This window comes from Enoplosus armatus, chromosome 24, assembly GCF_043641665.1.
Source record: "Enoplosus armatus isolate fEnoArm2 chromosome 24, fEnoArm2.hap1, whole genome shotgun sequence".
Taxonomy (NCBI): Eukaryota; Metazoa; Chordata; class Actinopteri; order Centrarchiformes; family Enoplosidae; genus Enoplosus; species Enoplosus armatus.
In genome coordinates, this window is record NC_092203.1 from 6,204,684 (window position 1) to 6,227,214 (window position 22,531).

Here is a 22,531-nt window from a genome sequence, read left to right on the forward strand (position 1 = left end):
ATCTATTACAGCTCTGCAAACTGTCTCCTTAAAGTGAAATTGTAACAGAGGAGACAAAGTTCGGAGCAGACACTGAAGGCCATTTTAATTATGTTACAGGAGAGACTTCTTTTAAACAAGTCTTGAGTCCAGGCAGCTCTGTAGACCCAGTCTGTCACCACCAACAACCTATGGCTCCTAAGAATCAAATGCCTCACAGGCCTAGTTTTTTGGAAAACTCTCTCTATACAGTACATCTCCATTCTGATATTTGCAGCATTATTATACCTTCCTCATTGTTTGGGATTTTCCTACAAAAATGAGAATGAACCAAAACATCTGAGCAAGGCCAGGAGCAGGGAGAGACCCTTGTGTAAAACTAGCTTCAAATGTAAGAAATAACACTTTTCAACTTGGTTCTCACTTAGGAGGTACGTTCTCTTGAAATCCATAACCAACGTCCAGCCACAAAACAACTGAGCTCTGACAAAACGGAGCCTGCCCAATAGCATCACCCATGTAACAGCAACCAAGTAAAACCATGACCTTATTTTTTGGAAAGGGAGGGAAGGGGGAGCACCCTGAGTGTTTGACTGGCAGTCACCACTGCTAACATTACTGAGGTAGAGATTTGTCCCGGGTCGAGGACTGATGTTTTCATAAGCTCCCCAGCCAGAGAGGTGCCAGGCCATGTATACATTTGTATATACTTTCTCTCACACCCACACCCACACACCCACCCACCCACACCCACACACCCACACACACACACACAAACGGTTGGACAGACCGACAAACAGCCTGGACATAGTACTCCTCTCTCTGTTCCTCTGTCTGTCCATTTAATACCCTGGGCTCCTTTGTGAGCTGGTAGGCAGAGAAAACCATCTATGGTGACTGGGAATCAAACACTAGGATGCAACTGGAAAAAAAAAACACACACACACACACAAACACAAGGATACACAACAACCAATTAGCTTATCTTTAGAACACTTTTAAGCTTGAGGATGATAGCTCAGTGGCACAAGCTCATTACATGCTATCCTATCACCTCTGCATGTACAAAACACTTTCCCTTTGTTACCTTTGCTACATTCGTTCATCAAAACCTGCCGTGTGACAAGTTGGGTGGCTCTTTTCCCCACGAGGGTCAATTCACTTCAATTTCATTCACAGAAAGGATTTTCATTCAAATCTGAAAATACAGGTAATCTTGATATTCAGCCTGAAATTAAACTAGTAAAATACTGCAGTGTCATCTCTTAGATAAACCTATAAATGTAACATTTAAAAAACAGTTTGAATTGATTGAAAGCTCAGCTCAGCTCTCTAATGACTCGCAGATGCTAGGAGAATTAGCATAACTAGCTTGTGAAATGACACGTGCTTTGACGCCGAATGAAAATAGTGACCTCATTTATCCCCAAACTCCAGTCTTAATTCATAGCCTGGGACTAAATCTAGCATCAATGTGTTTGACAGACAACTAAAAAGAAGGGCATCATCAATAAAACAAGTCAAACAAAAGCAGAGGAAAACAACTTAAAAACAAGGAGAGGACAGGTAATCTTTAACTGAAGACATGGAATCATACTAAACCTTTGCATGTCGCTGCAAGTTGTCAAGCAAAACAATAAAAACAAAAAACAAAATAGCTTTCTATGGCCATGTTTTCTCAAACTAAAAAATCCAATTGTTTCCATTTTGGTTTTACAGTTCCTCTTTACTCCTGTGCTTAAGGATTACAGATCTCTGCAGTATGACAATATTTGCTTCTTGAGAGTGGCTTGTAGGCAGCTCCATATGAGGGAGGTATCCATAACTTTCAGAGCAGAGATGTGGGGCAGGACTTTGGCAAAGTTTGACAAGATGATTTCTCAAGATTGCCTGGGGGTGTTGAAGGGGACTTGGTGGGATGGCAGCATCTATTGTCCATGAAAATCGAGCAGCCACTGAGGGGAAAGTTTGGGAGCAGGTGCCCCTGAGGGAAAGAGGGGCGAGGGGACGGATGCGCTGTTCTCACATGGACTCAAACTCATCGATTCGCTGCTTCGTGTTGCCCTGTCGGATCTGCCGCAGCGTTTTGTATTTGTCTCGGCCCGCTTTCACATTCTCGGCGTGTAGCACGTCGTTCTGTGTCTTCTTGGTTTCGTCTCTGGCCTCGGCCAACTCTGAACTTAATGTCTGGGAGATCAAAGAGAAGGAACGATGAGGAGGAGGAGGAAGGAACAAGACGGAGAAAAGAAGCCAAGAAAAGAATAGAAAAAGAAAGGAAAAAACAACCATGCGGCAATGAAGGGGCATAGAGTTTGCAGAGAAACAGGACACAGGTGCGGAAGAGAAAACGGGGGAAAATACGCCTCAATCACTTCAAAAGTAAACATCTGATTGACGCGAAGCAACTTATCTACAGCTACACAATGTCTTTAGTGTTCGCTGAACAAATAAATCCTTCCAATGAGGCGCAACAGTTTCATTTATTTTACACCCTGAAGCAGGCGTCTGCACTTACATAGGTTTGACCAAGGCCTGTTTTTTCAGCACGGTTCCTTGGGAAGCCCAACGCAGGCTTACAGGTGCCGTGGAGACACAGGCCTGTATGTGAATTCTTGTTGATATTTTTTTTGTAAATTAAGATTAATAAAACTATTTGGTGGATGTTTGAACTCTTCTTGCCATAGCTTCAGTACAAGTCCTGGCCTATACAGTAGCCCAGCTTAGATCTACAACCCCTGCAATATATTTAAAGTTATGAAAGATATGAAGAGATTTGATGTAATCCGTTTGATTGATTAATTACCAGTAGGTCTGCTTTAAAGCCAGGCTACAGTCTAAGCCAGCACGTCTACTCCTGTGAAAAGCAGGAGTTTAAAGAAGAATGGACAGAGGCGTATGCCTTTTCTTACCCTTATGTGCCATTGCCTGGCTGGTGTTTCTTCTTTGCAACAAAACTGCTGTTAGAAAATAATATAATCTCGTTGTTATGTGTGTTTGTGAGACGCAAATCTCTTTTGGTTAAATAAAACTGATGAAATCAATTTTTGTTTAGATTAAAGAGATATATATACTGTTTAATTTAAAAGAGGTGGTTTTATTTTATGTTTTATTCTCTGGCAAGTTTTAAACCTCATTTCAACGACAGGTTGCTCTCCACATTAGGGTACAATTATTCATGTCATTTATTTTAGGATTTAAATGAACTTCATATTGAGTTTGAAAGTAAGTTCATTTGACCTTGGGAAAAGAACTTCCCAGGGTCATTATCATTTTGTCAAGGATCTTCATGCTGTTATATGTCAGAAGTATTGATAAAGCTCTTCAGCGAAAAATTTCAACCTTGCCTCCATTTTCCAAACCTGCCCGAGAGGTTTTCACCCCTTGCTCTTACCTGAAGCTGTTTCTTGACCCTCTCATTCTTCTGAGCTTCAGTGACACGCGCCTCTTCACTGCGGAGGTCTAGTTGGCTGACGCCCTCATTGGAGAGCTCGGCGCTGGCCTCCGCGTGGTTCTCGTCCTGCTCATCGTGCTCGCTCTCAGCACTGCCGCCCAGAGGTGCTGGCACGACTGTCATTGCGGTCTTCAGCTCCTCCTTGGTTTTCTCCAGGTCCTCTTGGGCTGACAGAGCCTGCAGGTGAGGGCACAGAGAGGGAGAGTGTAAGACATACACGTAACGGAGTCACACCAGACAGGTGAGAGTGAACTACACTGGTAGACCATCAGAGTTAAAAGACCCAGCTGAATGTCTGGGGCACTGTGACATCTGCCATGTTCTGCACTGAATGTAAACAAATCTGCTGTTGAGTACACTGCAACTGCCCACGGGGTATTCCATGGCACCAGTTATTATCAAAATAGCATGAAAGATGGACTGGGCCATGATCAGAGGCACTTTTTTCTGTACCCATTATGAACTAGGTTATCTATGCAAAACTGCTTGTTAAATTAGAAAAGATTTCCATAGGATGGAAAGAGTTGAGTAAGATGTTTATTTTTAGAAGCAAATATGTTAGCCATTGTGGGATCACTGTAATTTACACATTTCCACTAAATTCCTTTGTTCTTTAAAAAGACTTATAATGACACAGAGTGGACAAACAGACTCAGCCATAGCATGCAGTGGCTGGAAAGATTTCCAAGTGTTTGCATATTTATCTCATTTTCAATCTCAGATTACACAATGAAGCCAATGTTAGCCTATGTAGGATTGGGGCAGAGGAATCCTGTACCTTGTGCTGCCATTCTGTGGCCTCATCGTCTTTCTTCCTCTTGGCTTCTTCCAGGAGAGCGATCTTGGCTGTGAATTCTGCCAATTCAGCAGCCTGGGATAAAATAGAGACCCTGCTGTTACATATACTGTACATTTACATACATAAACATCTACATAAGCCAGCCTGTAATTGCTCACACTGTCAGTTTGTTAAAACAAACACACACCAGTTGTTCCTGGGTCTTCTGCTGGTCCTCAGCCTGCTTGGCCAGCTCTCCCTTGGCCTCCTCAGCCACTTGCCTCTCTCTCTCCAGCCTCTCGGCCTCCTCCCTCGCTCTCTTTCTCTCCTGCTCCAGCTCCATGGCCCGGCGAGTCTGTTCCTCAAGCTCTGTGGAAGGGCAGACACGTAACATATAATTTATACTTTCTAATTCAGACCTCAGTATGATCTCGACTGGTCGAATCAGATACTATTGATTCAGGCACACAAATCTAAACTGAGGGTGTATTTACAAATACATAAAGTATGATTTGTTAATTATGTTTGACCTCTGTTGTAGTATCGACGTATAATCATCCCTAAAAATAGCATTGGATATAGTACTAAGTAAAAACATGCCTTTCTGAAATAAATAAAAACAGCAAAAACAACCAAAGGAATGAATGAGAAATGGCTTCAATCAACTTCTCAGTTCATTGCGAGCATGATGAATAGACATGATTGGCCTTGACGCATAGCCAGACAGATTCTCTAATTTGACAGACACAAAGAGGTGAGAAAGGCAGGGGCAAATATAAGTGAACATATGGATGAATAAAAACAAAAACGGGTACCTTTCTGAGCTCTCATCGTCTGCTCTTCAATCTGTCTCAGCCTCTCCATGAGCTCTTCCTTCTCACGCTCTATCCTCTCCTTCTCTTTCTCCGCATACTCTCGCTTTTTCTTCTCATTCTCCAGCTGAGCCCTGAGAAGTTTTGCAATTACATGTCTCAGATTACTAGAGTATTTTTGAGTGAGAAAGTTCTCCTATATGATAGTGACAAATACAGAGAAACACAGTAAATAAAACACTCTTATTCTGACCTGAATAGTCAGTTGAAGCTGCGGCACTTTTATCTGAATCAAATACTCAGGTACTCCTTCTGCCTCAGATAATGTATGTAAAAGAGGCAAGACTGCCCTCCAGTGGACAAGCTCTAAAAGCTACTTTTTTTTTTTTTTTTTTTTTTTACCAGAAGCGGTTTGATTTAAACACTTAGGTGGAAGTGTTTGTACATATCTTATTGTATCATCAAAAGTCAGTGAAGTGGGAGGCAATTGAATAAGAAATATCTTGCTTAAATACTTAAGAAAATTCTATACCTTTTATATGCTCTGCAAAACTTTGGACAGGCATACACATAATTCTAAAACACATAATATTACGGCCTTTCTATGACCTTAGGAACAAAATGATACCATGGTTGAGAATGTTCCTCTGTAGTACCTCTCCATCTGTTTGTGGTGCTTTTCCTCCCGGGCCTGAGCCTTCATCTGCTGCACCTCGATGGTATCAGGCTTTCTCCTCCTCATGTACAACTCGTGGTTACCCATACACAATGCCAAGATCCGCTTGTTGATGCGCAGTCGCGGGGCATAAAACACAAAGTCCTACATGTTTTTAAAAAAAGAGAAGGGAAGAAAATACATCCTTAATGTGAAGCAGAACATGTTCCCTGTATACATTAAGCAGAAAGTGAAATATTTGTAGACCTTTGATGAATTTGACACTCACAGGTGCTTTCTTGTCAATAGGTTTGATGACAAACTTCTTGTCATTGAAAGAGATGTTTCGAATCTCACTCCAGGGGAAGCCAATCTTTGGTGTCAACCTGAAAAAATAAATGTCCAAAAGTGGTTAACAATTTACACTTTTACAGCATTTGTATCTCACTTATATGATGATATAAGTAGAGGATGTTACACAGTTGATTGTAAAGTGTCTTATAACATTCAGCCAGCAGATGGTGCCTAGTATAAACAGACCACCTTATAGGAAAGATTCTTTTTCAGTTTATGTTTCAACCTCCACTTTTATTTTTTCAGTTAAGTGGTTAAGAATAGTGACAGGAAAGACAAGGCGGTGGATGAAAATATCACTTCCTGCCAAGGATTAAAAGGATGGAGGGTGTTCTCTAATCTCGAAGGAACAAATGAAAAGGGAAAAGGTGATAATGAAGAGATTGCTGCCTAAGAAGAGAGAAAGAAACTGTCCCTTATTTCCTTCCTTTGTCACCTGGACAAGAGAAGAAGGATAGCAGTTGTGATGACCTAAGATAACAGACAGGAAAGGAAAAGCAGTGAGAGGAAATACTACACGGGTTGTGTGTGGTTAAATCTATCCTTTCTTCCACAAAAAAAGAAATCTCTGACCAGAGGACAGGAACGACTCTCCTACAATGGACAGACAGTCTTCCTTGCTCCTTCAGTTTTCACTTAATATAAAAATATATTTGCTTCCCCTAAACTTAAACGTTGTACATCTCATTTTGGCATCGAGCCTCTCACAAAGTGAGAAAATGGTAGCCTGGCTGATTTATGTGAAAGTAGCTCTGTTGACACTAAATAATGTTATATGTATGTAATATGATATATAGTGTAATATTTATTGGCAAATGGATCCATATTCAGGTACAGAGTTTCCAACTAAGTACGGGTTTAAAATGTCAGCTGCTGCAGTTTGGAAATGATTAGAACCAGTACTGTAAATGTGTTCACAAGCCAAAGAGTGTGCCTAACACCAAAATAAAACACCACATTAAAAAAAGCTAAACAGCCAGTTCTTTACAAGTCTGATCAATAAAGTTTATCTGTTTTGAGTGCTTACAGTATGTGCTCTGCAGGCATAACAGAAACAAAACTAACCCACATAATTATCTTTGTCCTTTGGGTATTGGATGGCTTCAAAATCTATAAAACACATGAAAAGCTATACTCTGATTAAACATTCCATACAAAAAGCTCCAGGCAAAGACACAAGCTGAAAGAAGCATATTATATTTTGCTTATCATTGTCCACGATCTAAATGCTGACATTACTGCAATGCACCCACCTAGGGCTTCACTGTGTGATAAAGTTGCCCCTAGTTGTGAGATGAACTGATGATAGTAATTTAAACTTTGCGCAAAATCTTGCGCATTTATATATATATAAATAATAAAACACAAGGCTCTGATCTAGCGGTGAGGTTGTGTGACACAGCAGGTATAACAGACACTGTTACGACAACACGCGTTGACACACACCGGTTGTAACACACTGTGTCATAGGCCTCCTCCTCCTCAGTTGTCCTCATGTCTGCTGCTGTTTAGTAATCAACTGCAAACCACAGCTCTGAGCCCTTCGCAAGCATGTGTCTGTATGTGACGGGATCCATACCAAAATGCGACACATCCATTTTGGGAAACAAACAGAATCTGAAACATGTCTCAGCCTTAATGGTAACTCCAAACAGTTTTCACTGTCAGGCTAACGATGCAAACAGGCTGGATTTTATTTTTCCCCCAGAATGCACCACTCATTTTGTAAATAAACTCAACAAATCTGTTAGTGTGTGCGTCCCTTACTTGTCTTCGTGTTCGTAGATGTTGAGGCCAAGGGCATCCACGCCCAGCCACAGCTGTGTGCCCTTCTTGTTTTTGATCTCGAAGTAGTTGACGCCATACATTTCCAAGTCTTGGGCGATTTTAAGATATTCCATCATAGAGTCCTCTCTAGAGAGGAGAAAAAGCAGGAGGAGTTAGAAGATTTTATATTGTGTATGTTTTATTAGAAAATGTCCACATTAACATCAGTAAAAGTGTGTTATAAAGCATTCATAAAGTAATTTTATAAAGCAAATGATGCTGAATCATACAATGAAATCACACATTCCAATAAAGGTAGGTCAACACTCTGTGTGGAAACTTTTGGCCTTGTTCAGCCTTCTACAATAAGCAGCTGCACAGACAATGAAATGGTTCCACGTCCTAACATGATAAAACAAGCCCAACATGTACAAATTTTCTTAGTCTCTCAAGTGAAGAATTTGAAAAGGAAAGGTTGACAGATACCTGAGCATTCCTCGGTGTTCTTCATGCCAAGTCTGTATCCTGTCCTCCCACTGCTCCTTGGTCAGCTTGTGCTGCTCCAGGACTCTGTGCACACAAACACAATGACTTCACCTGAAGGGATGTTGAACAGCACAGAATAATTTCCTCAAGAGGAAATCATTGAAAATTCCAACTGGGAAGGCAACACATTCCAGGTTTCAACAGATCTGGAGTGTGTGTTTGTGTTTGTGTGTGAAAACTCAAGGGACACCTCCTTTTCACCATCAGTCAATTTGGCTCACAGCAGAGCCATATAAGTTGGGACATATTTTGTGTGTGTGTGTACCTCTGAGGCAGCAGTCTGTCATGGGTAAGGTACCCGGGCTTGTGGGCATCTTTGTTGTAGTCTCCATATTTGGCCTGGACCGAGTAAGACGCCAGAAGCACAGCTGTCTCTGGGGGACAGTAGTTCTCATCGTTCAGGATGGCCTCCTTCACCTGGCACAACGGGAGGGAGCGATGGAGTTAACAAATGGAACTTATTTAATTTATTCAACACTGCATTTTTTTCCAAATAAAAAACTACTTTTAATTGAATTATTAATTCAATCAACTATTTCCCAGGTGTGGCCTACTCATGCAATGAGAGAGATGAATGATGGTAATGAATTACACAATATGATATGTGCATTTTTGAAGTTACTAAAAATGTACTTTATTTAGTAAAATCTACTGTTTGCTTCTTGCTCTCATTTGCTGTCCAGCTGACAGCTAACCTTGTAAAGTTAAAACGTCATCCTGACGCTATTTGTCTTGTCAATAGGGTGATGATGTCATCAGTGTGTGCCAGTAGAGTAAATGCATTTACTTGCACCAATCTCCCAATAATCACGTTTTAGTAGAAGATGAACACTCTCATTAATTGGCATTTTCTTTTGCAGATTTTCTGGAGTGAGTGGCTTGTTACCTGCAAGAAGAAGAGTCTCTGGGTGATCTCTTGGATTAGTTCCTCTGAGACATCCTCTGGGAAGAACTTGGCTCTGAACTTAAACTGCAGAGGGTTCTCTTTCTTCACGTCCTGCTGGGTCACCTGGACAACAAAAGACAAAATCACCATCCATTAATCAGCAAATCAAAGAGAAAAAAGCAAAACGTTGTCACAGCTACATCTCAGTGAGTGGCCTGGAGGGAAGAAAAGGTCACAACAAAGCTTTGTGACTTTGGTATGTTGTCTGAATTGTGCTGCTTTTGAAACATCCATTTCATAATTTCCTTGAAGCCATATCAAAGTGACTTAAGGGACTGTAATAACCAACCACACTCATCACAACACTTCTGTAATCTGGTCACAGTCAGTCACAACAGATCTTTCGATATCTGAGGATATGTGCTACTGGTCTGGGCTGTACGTACTGTATGTGCGCACAGTTGTTGCTCACACACATTGAAAATAGTTTCCATTGGAGCACTGCTAGTTAGAGGAAATCCTGTCACAGATCTCGCAGACAGCCTCGACTGCATTGGTCTACATTGGCTGGAGGGCCTCAGCACACATACACCCACACACACTGGTTTCACAGCATTCAATTTTTCATCACATTTGTCTATAGCCCCTCTTCCACTTGTAGAGTGTGAGGCAAATTTCTGTCATGCATACATGGAAACACACAGACACACTGTTAAAGCAGGCTGAAGGGTGTGTTGGCCTGAGTGAGAGAGGAAGCCTGTTAAAAGAGCACATTTGAGGCTCCAGACCACAGCAGAGCTTCGAGGCAAATCCCAGACAAACAACAGACACTGACTGGAAGAAAGACAAACAGATAAAGAGTGAAGGAAAGCGAAAGATCTTGACAAAGAATTCAAATGAAAAAACGATGTGTTTCAGTGGTTATGACAAAGAAGAAGATTAAAGCAGAGGAAGACTAACCTTTTTATTGAGTTTGAGCCAGGTGATGTAGCCTTTACTGTCCACATACTGTAGGCCAAAGAACCAGACCTCCCGCAGTCCCACCGTCTTCACCACCTGAGAATAAAACAAAAGGCAATCTGAATTCTCACAGTTGCTACAAGCATCAATTTTAAAATTACGTTTATGGCAGTTTTGCCTTTTCTGTGAACAGACAGACAGGAAACACGTGACGTGCCACAAAGGACCCCGGCCTGAATTGAACCAGTAACATCATGGTTATGCAGCAAGCATCTTAAATCACTCAACCACCAGAATACCTACATATCATTTTAGCAGATGATCATCACAATAAACGAGATGATAACCAACACTGGCAGCCTGTACCAATTTTTACATTAGGCTCCAGTTGGATTCACAGGACACCAAGCTGATCTCCTTTTTACAGCTTGACACTGAACGGGTCATTTAAAGGGCTGTTGGGTAGCTGCAAAAGCCAGAATGCTTCGTCATGTGTGCATTATTTTTAAAGATGTCTTGTAATCAAAGGGAGGCACAGCAGAAAACAAAATCTTGAAAGTGAACTTTCTTTAGCCCCTATACATTTTCAGAGCAACTTGTGCATGTCACATTTCGTATCACACATTCTTCCCAACATGCAGCAGTATTTTCACATTAGACTACTCTGCGTAACACACCCAACCATTCTACTTGTTTGGATTGTGTGGGAGCACATGAAATGCTTCCTGGCTGACTGGATCATAGGCTCGACTGATTTTCTTTGTGGTGCTAGAATAATCATCCTTAGATGTGCTATTAAATGCTGCTCAAGTGCCTGCTGTAGGAGATTCTTAAATTAACTAATAAATAAATGCATATTGGGAGATAATGTAAACCGTGTGAGCAAGAATAAGTTCTCTGTCCATAGTGAAATGCCCTTTTTTTTAAAAAAAAAAAAAAAGAGAAAAACTACTAAATCTCTGCTTCCTGCTCCTGTTTTGGCAGCAAACAGCAAAGGTGAGACCCAAGTGATTGCACCCAACATGTCTGTTACAATCCATTACTGAATATAAAAACTGTGTGCGCCTACAACTAAAGTGAGCCAACTTCTAACATCAAAACAGCTTTTTGGAAAGCAGTAACCAGTCCAACATTTATGGTTTTTGTCACTCATGCTCACCTGGTCAAAGAGCTGCTTTCCTGTGGTGTTAGGTTGGATGGCAAACTCCAGCTCTGCATCCATGGTGGTCACACGGACGTTGATCTAGAAAACAAACACAACAAGATGTTTACTTCGATTGCCATATTACACAGGCAAAGATTTGACATTGAGACATCAGATACAGCGCTGCTGCTCGACTCAATTCAAAAAGGTCATAATACCGTAACTACACCATACTAAACGTCCACTAATCTCCATAATCCATCAGGCAACATTACTGGCAGCAAACTCGTTTTCATTTTAGCTTTGCTTGGGAGGTGCAGTTACATTTTTGTTAATGTAAACATGCATGCATCCTGTTGATGCCCTCAAAATTATATCCTTCCACTGGCCAACCATTTTAAGGACTTTGTGAGGAGTTTTGTGAAGCAGCTGGAGGCTTTTTTGGTTAACACTAACTCTTACCATAAAAACAGGTTAACATAAATATATGGAGATTTAAGCACTCTGTTGTAAGTGGATATTTCAACATTGCAGGGTGGAATAGTAAAAGAAGGAAACTGTCTAATGGGACCACTGGGGGTCCCATTAGATAGAGAGCTGCACACAACAATGTCTCACTAAGAGACAGATCTATGTAAAGCTCAGTGCTTACTTCTGACTTCATTCACCACAACATAATATATACTGAAGGATGTGGTGCACAGCATGTAGGCACCAACATAAGGGCGGCTGTTGAACTCTTTCTCAGTCGAGCAACAATCTTCCAGGAAATTACAGAATTGGAGTATGTTTGCAATGTGTCAATTTCCCTCAATACTAACCCACGTTTAGTAAAGGGGCCGTGTAAACTTGGGTCTCTCTCCTTCTTTCCATCCTACAGTGCCTGAATGAGCAAGCCCCACCTATCAAGGCACTCTACTACTCAAGGGCCTCCGTTAGGGTGGAGCAGAGAGTACAACTCAGTGATTGGCTGTGGCCTGTTAAAAGGCACTGGCAGTAGGCCTAGCACAGAACAGAGCGGGGCTGACCTCTGAGGCATCCTTTCTCCCACACCTACACACACTCCGTATGTTGCCTCAGTTGTTGGTTAACAACACGAGACACAGAGGGACACGCGTAGTGCAGAGGAAGGCGGGAAGCCAAATGAGAGGCAGAGTGCAAAAGCAAAAAGTTTAGCAAGAGTGCAAGAAGAGAGAGAGAAAAAAGTGAGGGAGATAGAACGCAACAGAAAGCAAGAGAGATGATCTGGGGTGTACTCCTTTTGAGATTAAGTTACAGCGAGGTTAGTGTAGATGAGCCAACCATACAAAAAAAAGGAGGGAAAAGAGAAGGGACACAGAAAGATGAAACTGCGGAAAAGAACCTTCGTTTTCCTCCGAGCAATTATACACAAAACCTCAGGAACTTTGCTTCTCTCTCTCTCTCTCTGCAATGAATAATCCATGAAACTTGTGTCTATACAGCACATACCTGGACTCCCCCGCGCCACATGGAGCTCAGACCACAATGTATCTGCCTCTGTCTCCCTCTCATCAATTACCCATGAAAAGTTGCAGCACTTTCTCCACACTATAGACATCTTACATGAACACTCCTGCATGGCCTACACTATTACTGTAATGTGCAACAGTCCATTTATATAACATTATTTTAAAAAAAGTGACTGAACTGTATGCCACATGTTCATAATCTAACCTGCTTAAGGGCAAGCTTTATTTGGGTTGGAAAATGTGGGCAGCTTCACGGGAAAAGATTAAGTCTTAAGTGACTAAATGATTGTATTTTGCCTTCAGTCAGGGTCAATTTTCAATTGATGCAGTTGCTGCATTAGAACACATGTTGTGCTCTTTGAGACCAAATCTCTCTGGCATGCCTGTTGCCAATGTGTCTTTCAATGAAGATTCCACACAGAGAGGCACTTTATTTTTAGTCCACATCAAGACCAAGGCTTAATCCATGTCTGGGAAAATCAACCCACATTGCAATACATGCCAATTATCTGCAGGGGAGGAAAAAGAAATTGATTCACAAAAGGACTGCTTTTCAGGGTGCAGGAGTGGAGTAGGTAAAGTGATCATATGGGCCTGTATAAAATAGGCCCTAAGTAGCCAACATTTTTTAGAGTGATTGTCCTAAGCTGTTAAGAGTTGCCAGCGGGTGATGAATAACAGGAAAGACATGCACACACATTCAATCAGGTAAATATATATCATCAAACTTCTTTAAAGAGTGCTGGAATTGAAACTTTTTGTGACTCGTTTTGTCTAGGATGATCACTGCATTTACAAAACTATGCCTGCTGTGCAAAAACAAGATCTTCCAATTAATACTTAATTGAAAACAAGGAAATTAATCTACAAAAGCAAAATAAATTTTTGCTATCTCACTGTAAATACCCTGATTTAAATATGATGCAATACAGACCTGCACTTACTCAAGATGCAGAGATCTTTTGTGAAAATGTTCTGCAACAAATTCCATCACACTAAATAAAGCCAACCAAGGCAAAACCTTTGACTACTATGGCAAAATCTCAATCTACGCTAGCAAGTGCACAAAACACACCCCTGAAAAAGCCACATTGGCAAAATAACTTGTTCATGGTTCACTGACAGATGAATTAAGACTGTTGGTTTCAAGAGTAGCTGCCTCATTGACTTTCTGAGACAGGAGTGGTTATGGAGAATGTAGTGCTGAGCTGGGGTTTCCAAGTGACCGGACTCGAATGTCCCTTCCCCTGCATTTGTGTGGGGCCTGCCTTTGTGTGTGTGTGTCTCTGCCAAAACATAGCCAACCCACAGAGCAAAGAGGTGGAATCCTGTATGGACCAGACGGTCAGTTAATCCTCTCTCTTGCAGAGAGAGGGGGAGGAGAAGAGCGACAACAACATGCCAAGGCACTGACACAGCTAATCACACACTCTGATAACTGAGAAGTCTTGAAGGAGTGACTTTTGCAAGCCTGTCCTTATATGACACCGTCTGTCTGGTGACACTAGACGGGGCAACATGACAGTTCTTAAAAGGGCCAAATTGCTTTCATTAAAAAGAGAGTAAGACCAGCAGTAAACGCCAAACAATGACACATTTAACGAGTTATAACTTTTGCAGGTAAAAGAATGTATACTACCTGCAAACTCAGGTGTGTTTGTTTAATGCTGCCACAACATATGAGGGAGCCTGCGACATCTGTCTCACCAACTCCCTCTCTTTTTTCTCCTCTCCCTCTAGATACAGGTTTGCTGGATATGTGTTAAGACAAAGTCAGTAACAAACGAAATGCATTTTCATGTATTCATTTTATGTTGTCAATTGTATTTATACACATTCGCAAATTAATTCCACGCTTCAGAGACACAAGATCCTCCAACAAAAATGGGCCTAACAAGTGAAGATAGTAGAGCAGAGAGAAGAGGTTTTTGAGAGCCAAGAGCGAGACACTTCCCTCACACACCCAGTGAACATTGGCTAGAAAGGCAGAGGATTGTCTCCGGCAGCCACAGCAGAGCCGAAACAGAGCCGAAATGCAACACAGCTGCATCCGGTGGACATTGTGGGTTAACTCCATGTCTATTTCCTAGATGACACAGTTTAAAGCAGAGACCATTTTACACTGTGCGTCTCCTCCCATCTTGTACAACACACTATAATTTGCTCCCCCTTCTTCATGTGCAGTGTCACTGAACAGACAAGACAAGTTGCAGTGAGTATAGTTCAGGATTGCACTAAAGCACTGACTTGATAAGCAAGTGAACAAATTAGGTAAACAAAGATAAAACTGACAAAAACTATCATTTACATTTTTTGGCTTTTCTTTGTCTCTGCCCTTTTGGGATGTTTCTAAATCCCCCTCTCCATTTCAATGGCGAAGACGAGTTCTTACTCAGACGGGCCCCTTGTTAAATGTGCAGCTGTTTAGTTACTGTAAGCTGTTAAGAGGAGCTTTGCTGAGAGAGGCCTTAAGAGAGAGAGAGACACACACACACACAAACACTTCAATCAGTAGAGCTGCTAATCTGGCCTGCTGGGATCTGAGCAGCTGTCTGTCCCTCTGATTAACCCCCCTGCAGGGTGAGGCAGGCTTCGGAGGGAGGAATGGAAGGAGGAATGAGAGCGGAGGAGGAATCACTGCTACCTACAAACATAAACATTCATCCTTTGGGGGGAAGGGAAGGTGAATGATGTGAGGGTAACATCCCTTTCACAAAATGACAAAATAAATCAACTTATCCAGTCTTGTCCAGTTGCTGTCGTACTGACAGGGTACACTAGAGGGATTATAAAGAGGAAAAGGAAGGGTCTTACTTACTCTACTTTATTATGGACCTTGCTTTTGTGTTGTAAGTGAGGTGAAGGGTCAAACTTAACTGGCAAACAGAGTTTTGATGTTGCCCAGCACCAATGTTGCAACTCCTCCCTTCCCATAACACTCACTATTTTCCTGCCTCTTAAAATTCCAACGGAGTATCTCCTGACCACTACAACAAATTCCCACCTCGCTTTCTCCTCTCTCTCGATTTTCATTATTCCTTGTTCTATTCTATTCTACTTCTTCCTTCCCTGACAAGCCCTTAACCGTCCGATGATAATCCTCTCTCTTCACCTCACTCCTGTACTTCCACAGAGACAGGATGCTGACATAGACTGGGACCCGATATACACAGCAGGCCCCCTCTCCAGCAAACAGGAAAACAGCCACAAGCTAGGAAGCTAGTGAGGGCCCTCTTCCTGTGGGGTGCTATCACCTCATAATCCCCCCCACCCCCCAGCCCACAGAGAGCACCAAACAGAGGGGGAGGGATATGAGAAATAGCACATTACTCCTTACGTGTGAGTGCGCATGCGCCGACCGTGCATGCAGCCTGTTACAGTCGCTCCTGTTTGTTTTCTTATTTTTTCTTACTTTTCTCCTTTATTCCTTTATTTAACTCAGTACTTTTTAAAAATATTGTATAATTTCCCCCCAGGGATCAATAAAGTATTTCTGATTCTGACCAACAAAACTGCATAATATGTTCATAGACTTTCTGACATGTTTTATCCATACTGATGTTGATAATATCAGCTAGGGATGCTAATATCTATTTCATGATCAAATCCCTTGATATATTAACCAATTAACCATCCAAGGAGCTTCCAGTCAAAGTGAAGACAGAAAGAAATTTCTGAATTAGTAAAATGTACCTAAAACACAACATAATGCATACCATTTGAAATTATTTGCTGCTAATAAGAACATCTTATTAGAAAAAAAAACAATAAAATGAATCTCAACACAGCCAATTGGTTTCATCTGTGTGTTTTTTCATTTATCATTTAACCTGTAATGTCACCACAATGTTAACCATTCCGCTACTTGCACAACCACATAGGGGTAAAAATTGTAACTGCAACAACTTCACCTCCACTTTCAACTCAACTTAACAGGATGTGCTCACAGTTGACTTCAAAAGCCTTAACGTGAACAAGAACCATGTGTTTCTGGGTTTAGGAAACTTTGAAATTCTATAAAAGTTGTGATTGTCAGTGCAAAACCACTACTGAAAAACAAACTCAGTATCCTCCCTGCTAGTTCAACAAACTCTTATGTTACTCAACCTTGCAATTGTTTTTATGCCTTGGTTACAGATGAGTGCTGACACTGAGACATAAGAGGCCTATTCCAAAGTTTTGATGTGTGGCACCAATCATGACATGAAGATCATGTCTGATGGACCCTTCCCTTGTTTGCTGTGTTTATTAGGTCAGTGCCTCCCTGCGACAAGCTGTACTTTCTCTGTCAGTTATTGTCTGCGACAGAGATGTTGCTCTAAGCAGAGCAGCCAGTGCTCCACTGTCCTTTTTTTGGGATGATGCCCTGGTGACTGACTCAGGGGACAAGAGGGAGAAGTGGAGGATGACATCAGTGCCTGGCTGTTCCTCTTCTGTAGCTTCCAATACCCCCCCACCCACAGACACACACAAACACCCACCACCTCAAGAGCTAGATGGGAGATGTGCTTCACTTGTGGCAAAGCCTGAAGCCTATTGTTCCAAGTTCCTAGGAAAGTTTCTGATGTAAGCTTTAGCAACGTGACCTTGAAATCTTTCCATGAGAGAAACTAATCAAACGTAATGTAAGCTTCCTTTTTGAAATTCATCAAATAGACCAGAGTTTGTCGACTAAAAAAGTGAAATACTCAGTACTGCTGTGTCATAGTTTGATTAGAGTAACAGGTGGCCTAGACAACATCATACTTTACTGTAAAATGAAAACAAATTGTGTAACATGCAATATCCCCAGAATCATGTGTGAGCTCCTCCCAAGTCTGTTTATGATGAAAACACAGCTTGACAACGGTGGGACAGCCATGAAGGGGCTGCATCAAATTGGTTTTGTTTTGGTGTTGCTCACAACCCAGGACTCTGGCATTCACTCCACCCTTTCAGCAACAATGGCAGCAGTGTTGCAGTTGCAAGGCCTGTGGGCCAGGCAGTTCATTTCACACTCTGGCTGTTGTTTACTTGGAAGAGGAGTATGAGGAGTGGGAGAAGCCATGGGGATGAAAATGCCACTTCCCAGAATGTACAAATGTAGCTTTCGGCAGTATTGTAATTTCCTCCCAGGGATCAATAAAGTATTTCTGATTCTGATTCTGATAGTGCATGCCGACTATTATGACAACTAGAGAGCAGTTCTAAAGAGTCAGTTTATACACGCAGACTTGGCAGGAACAAACAAGCAACTTTCATGTTTCTGATTCATATCATATATCCAGAGCTACATGGGCTACTGCTGCTAAATTGTAAGACTACACATCAAACAATCTGAATCAATTAGCAGGAAAAGTGTTTTTTCCTGGCTTCTACCCCTAAGCGGTGCATTTCTGTACATCTCTGTAGAACACAGTGTGTCAAAAGCTGCTGACATTTGTATGCCAACTCTCACTTTGCTCTTTTCAGTTTCTTACCGGTTTCGGCATTTTTGCTTCCTCTCCTCCTTACACCCGACAGCTGAGAGGATAAATCCGTCACAGGACGGAACAACACCTGTATCACAGGACCTGAAAGCGAAAGAGAACAGTTTTCTTTCAGGCCCACAGTATACACAGTTAAAACAATATGAGCAGCTGCCAGTACGACATTATTTACTTGTGTTACATTATATTTCAATGAGTAATCTTTAATTTTAGCAGGTCATTTTTCCTTCGAAGTTGACAGTTTTATATCAGGATCTATTAGTCAAGCCCTGAATTCAGTGGTGTGGACAATATAAAGCATAAAGCAGAAAATAACAGAATATAAAAAGTTTCAGGAGAGAGGAAATAAATCTGAGCGAACTGAGTGAAACTAGAGTACTCCAAAGAACCGACAGAATGGAAAGAAAATACGGAAATTAATCCCATCCCTAAATCTAGGCACAGAAACCACAAATAGCAATACGCACAGAGAAGTGGTTTTGCATTCAATCTCAACATGCACTACCACTTTGCTGTACATAGTGTACATATGGTAACTATTGCAAGGGTGTATGGGGAAACTACTTAAAACATAATTGCTGTCGAAGAGAAAACTGAAAGACAGTCAAGTCATTGTGTGGCAACATTGTAAAATGATCATCGGGTATACTTTATCAAAATAAAAGATCGGTCTGACATAAATGACCAGATAATTGGACTTAGACTTTATTTATCCCACAGTGGGGAAATTTACAAGTTTGTATCTATTTCACTCTGCACCTAATCATTGCACTCTAATTTGGCCCATTAGTTACAGTTTAAACAATTAAAATGTCTTCAATAGCTTACTTGGTGATTTCCAGCCACACTTATATTTCATATAACAACTACATGGCCCTGAACCATGATTTTTACTACCCTGGACTGCTGTCACAGGTGAACTCCCTGCCATGTTTTCTGTAAAATACATGTCACAGTCTTGGTACACTCTAGTTGAAACACAAGCCTGAGGGTTTGGCAATGACCTGTGTTGAACTGCTACATGATACTGAAATGATCCAGGAAAACCAAGAGTTTTTTTTTTACAGGAACAACATGTCACATCGATCAGATCTGGACGCTCTAGTGTATGGTCTGATGATATTGTGCTCTGTCATAGTACCACAATCTCAAAGCCTACAACGTGTTCTATAAGCAAATGACAGAGCAATAACACACCATAACCTGCTTGAACAGAGAGGCTGAACAGCATACGTAATGTGTCTTTCTACAGGACACTTTTGCAGAGGTGGATGCTTTCAGTCACTGGGGCTAGCAACCAGTTTTAATGACGTGTAGTAAAAAACCAATTGTTTTTGTCATAATCACATTTAGATACATTATCACGTAACACTGCTGTTTGAACAGCCAGCTGTCCTGTTAAAACCTTCAATTTGGGAAAACTATTTTGCTTCTACATAAGGCATTCCTGAGCAATACTGTGGTATTTAAGTGACACGTAAATTGTGTCTTACGCAACACTGTAGTGTCTAGCTGGCAACTATATTAATCCCAACTACTTTATTTTCAAATGAATAGCCAATGAATGGCCAATGAATCCTCTGATAGAACACAAACTACTCCCAAAATAAAACCATCAAAGGACCTTACTCCATATTGGTAGCCGTGGACAGAACAATGACTACTATCACACAGAGTTTAAGTGAGTATAGAGATTTCAACAGTCAATGATAGTGGCCTTAAAGCATAACTGTGTGACGATAAATGTGGTTACGTTCAAGAAAAATGTGCAAGGAAGCCCACTGAACATTTGAGCTGTGGCGTTTGTAACGTTACTCTAGATGAGGACATGCCCACTTGTAGCTCCTAAGCAATTAGCTAGCTTGCCTGTTTGCCCGTCGAGAGTTGGCTTCCGTTACATTGTAATTTCACCACAATTTAATCAAATGGTGGACAACAACTCCAACCTAAACGTTAGGCACAACGGCATGACACGACGAAAAAAATGAAAGACAAACCCTACGTTTGTCTTGTCAAAAGGCCTTTCTTCCTGAGTTTCACTCGTTAACAAATAAATATTAGCCGTTATACGACTCTTTATTCTTCTTGAAGTCAAAAACGGCCCGTTGAAATGCTGACATTTTCAAGCTAGTGGGTGTAGTCTACATAACGGGACAAGCCTAGCCGAGGTTTGCCTCACTCATACATGTGAAGTTTTCTAGCCTTAAAATGTTGGCCATCATGAATTCACCACATTTGCCACCAAAGAACATCCCAAGAAATTATGACTTAGTTAAAACTACGTAAGACACGCTAATGTGCGTTTAGAGGCAGTTTAGGGGGCACAACTTCGTACAAGTCGGCATTTCCATCATGTCGTATAAAATATGAATTGGTCGAACACGAGGATATCCGCTATTGCATCAAACTTGAGGAGCTCATCTTTTAGGGAGAGGCAACTCACCGGGGGGACGAAGTATATCTTTAAATTGATAGGAAAGCCTGGTGTCTTCAGTTGGAACAAAATATCCACGATGAGGAATCCGTTGTAGTTCTCGTTCCTTATCTCTTAGTGCTTTAACCGAAACAAATTCCCGCAGACATAGAAAAACCGTTGAAGTCTTAACAACCATAAGGCGATTTGGGGTGCCAGCGTCGAGCCAGCCGGAATAGAATACGACGGCTTCCGGTCTCAAATTAAAAATAAAAGCCTGAAGCGCGAGGAGGGGGAAAAATCATTACTAAAGACTTTTAGTATCACAATCTTAACTATCTTCTTAACTAACAATAGTTAAGACAGAAGAAGTAGTAAATAAATAGTGCAACTGTGTCCTTCCGAAAGTATCGGAATAGTATGCTACTATTTGAAATGACGTCGCTGTCAAAAAACGGACAAACATACATTAGAAATAACTTGTGCTTTGGAGCTATAGTTTAAGTTCGTATCTTCCATCCGACATCCAACTAAGAGCTCTAAGTTAAGTTGCACGATTTTTGCTCTGTACACCCATACAGTTTCTCTACACCAATATTCATGTGTTTAAGTTACTTTGAAGGGATAAAAAGCCTGATTTCCGGACTTGTCCTCAGTGTCTGTCGTAAACTTAACACATCTAATTGTGGCGATGTACAATATGGCTGTCAGTAGCAGAGGAGTGGATGCAAGGCATTCATGGTGCATGCATCGTGCCATGAGCTGAATGGGGGTGATTAATACCAGAATTAGCATTTGTTGATAGGCTAAATGATTGGCGAAGCGCCCCACTCTGGATCCCCTGGCAGACTGCATCTGTGCACTGGCTAGCACACTGGAAGTAGTTCATTTGGCAAAGACGCACATGCACCCAATCTTCAGATGCAGCATGTTTCAGTTCTTGCAGTTTAGATTTGTGTTGGATTGAGCTAAGCATGCATCAGATCCAACAGGTGTATATATATATATATATATATATATATATATATATATAAACATATATCATATACTCTTTCTTAATGCTCCAGTACTTTGTTGCAGAAAAGAAGTGGCTAATAAATGTACAGTTCAATAATCATGCATTGTTTCAGTGCTGTCTTAACCTATCTGATGAAAATTATTCCTAGCTTTATGTCTATGTGAAGCTGTGACTGTTATTTCAAGACATCTGGAGACTAAATTTAAAACTTTAAATGCTCTGTACTGCACAACCTTTTGGCTTGCACGCATCACCTGATCCACATTCAGCCATTTAAGTCGTGCTTCTACAGCTGATTAGGATCAGAGGCTTAATCAGTGGATATATTAGCTGATTGGGTTTTAGCAAAAACTGAGCAAATTCAAACAAAAGTTTATGGAGATGTTTTTCATCAGACAGCCACCACCCAAACATCTCAAACAAGTACTGTACACAAGTTTGGGGGGTTCATTCAACAACAGAGCTGTTTTGTAAAATGAATAAATAAATAAATAAATAAATAAATAAACCTTATAACCTTAATAGTTCAACTCCTCTGACGTAGAGTAGGTGTGTTGTATGGATTCAGAAGTCATTTTCTGCACTTACTTTTTTCTACCACCAGGTGCCATGGTGTCCCCTCTGTTGGTGTCCTAGATGAGTTATTAAAAGCTCCTCCATTTGTTGGTACAGAGGAGGGATTTAATGTATGTATTTCATTAGTCAAGAGTGTGTATTATGTCACATTGTCGTATTATCTTATTACATATACTATACATACTATACTATACATATACATATATATAAGAAGTTTAACTTATTCAGATAATT

The 22,531-nt window shown here is 41.1% G+C and overlaps 1 protein-coding gene across 1 annotated transcript; it reads right to left on the bottom strand.

Annotated features, from left to right (window-relative positions):
* Positions 1-1,678: 1,678 nt before the first annotated feature.
* On the bottom strand, positions 1,679-20,803 carry LOC139306934 (radixin). Its single transcript, XM_070930898.1, has 15 exons — positions 20,734-20,803; positions 18,282-18,374; positions 11,348-11,431; positions 10,189-10,284; positions 9,229-9,351; positions 8,608-8,759; positions 8,283-8,366; positions 7,797-7,943; positions 5,965-6,061; positions 5,677-5,840; positions 5,024-5,154; positions 4,417-4,577; positions 4,209-4,301; positions 3,371-3,607; positions 1,679-2,166 (listed from the first exon to the last, which is right to left on the bottom strand). The coding sequence occupies exons 2-15, from the start codon at positions 18,291-18,293 to the stop codon at positions 2,002-2,004; spliced, it is 1,746 nt and encodes a 581-aa protein (XP_070786999.1). The 5' UTR covers positions 18,294-18,374; positions 20,734-20,803; the 3' UTR covers positions 1,679-2,001.
* Positions 20,804-22,531: the final 1,728 nt, after the last annotated feature.

Coding starts and splice junctions, on each gene's coding strand:
- LOC139306934 (XM_070930898.1), bottom strand. Junction 5,155..5,676: donor CACCACAAACAGATGGAGAG/GTACTACAGAGG, acceptor AAAACTTCTCAG/GGCTCAGCTGGAGAATGAGA. Junction 4,578..5,023: donor GACGATGAGAGCTCAGAAAG/GTACCCGTTTTT, acceptor GCCCTTCCACAG/AGCTTGAGGAACAGACTCGC.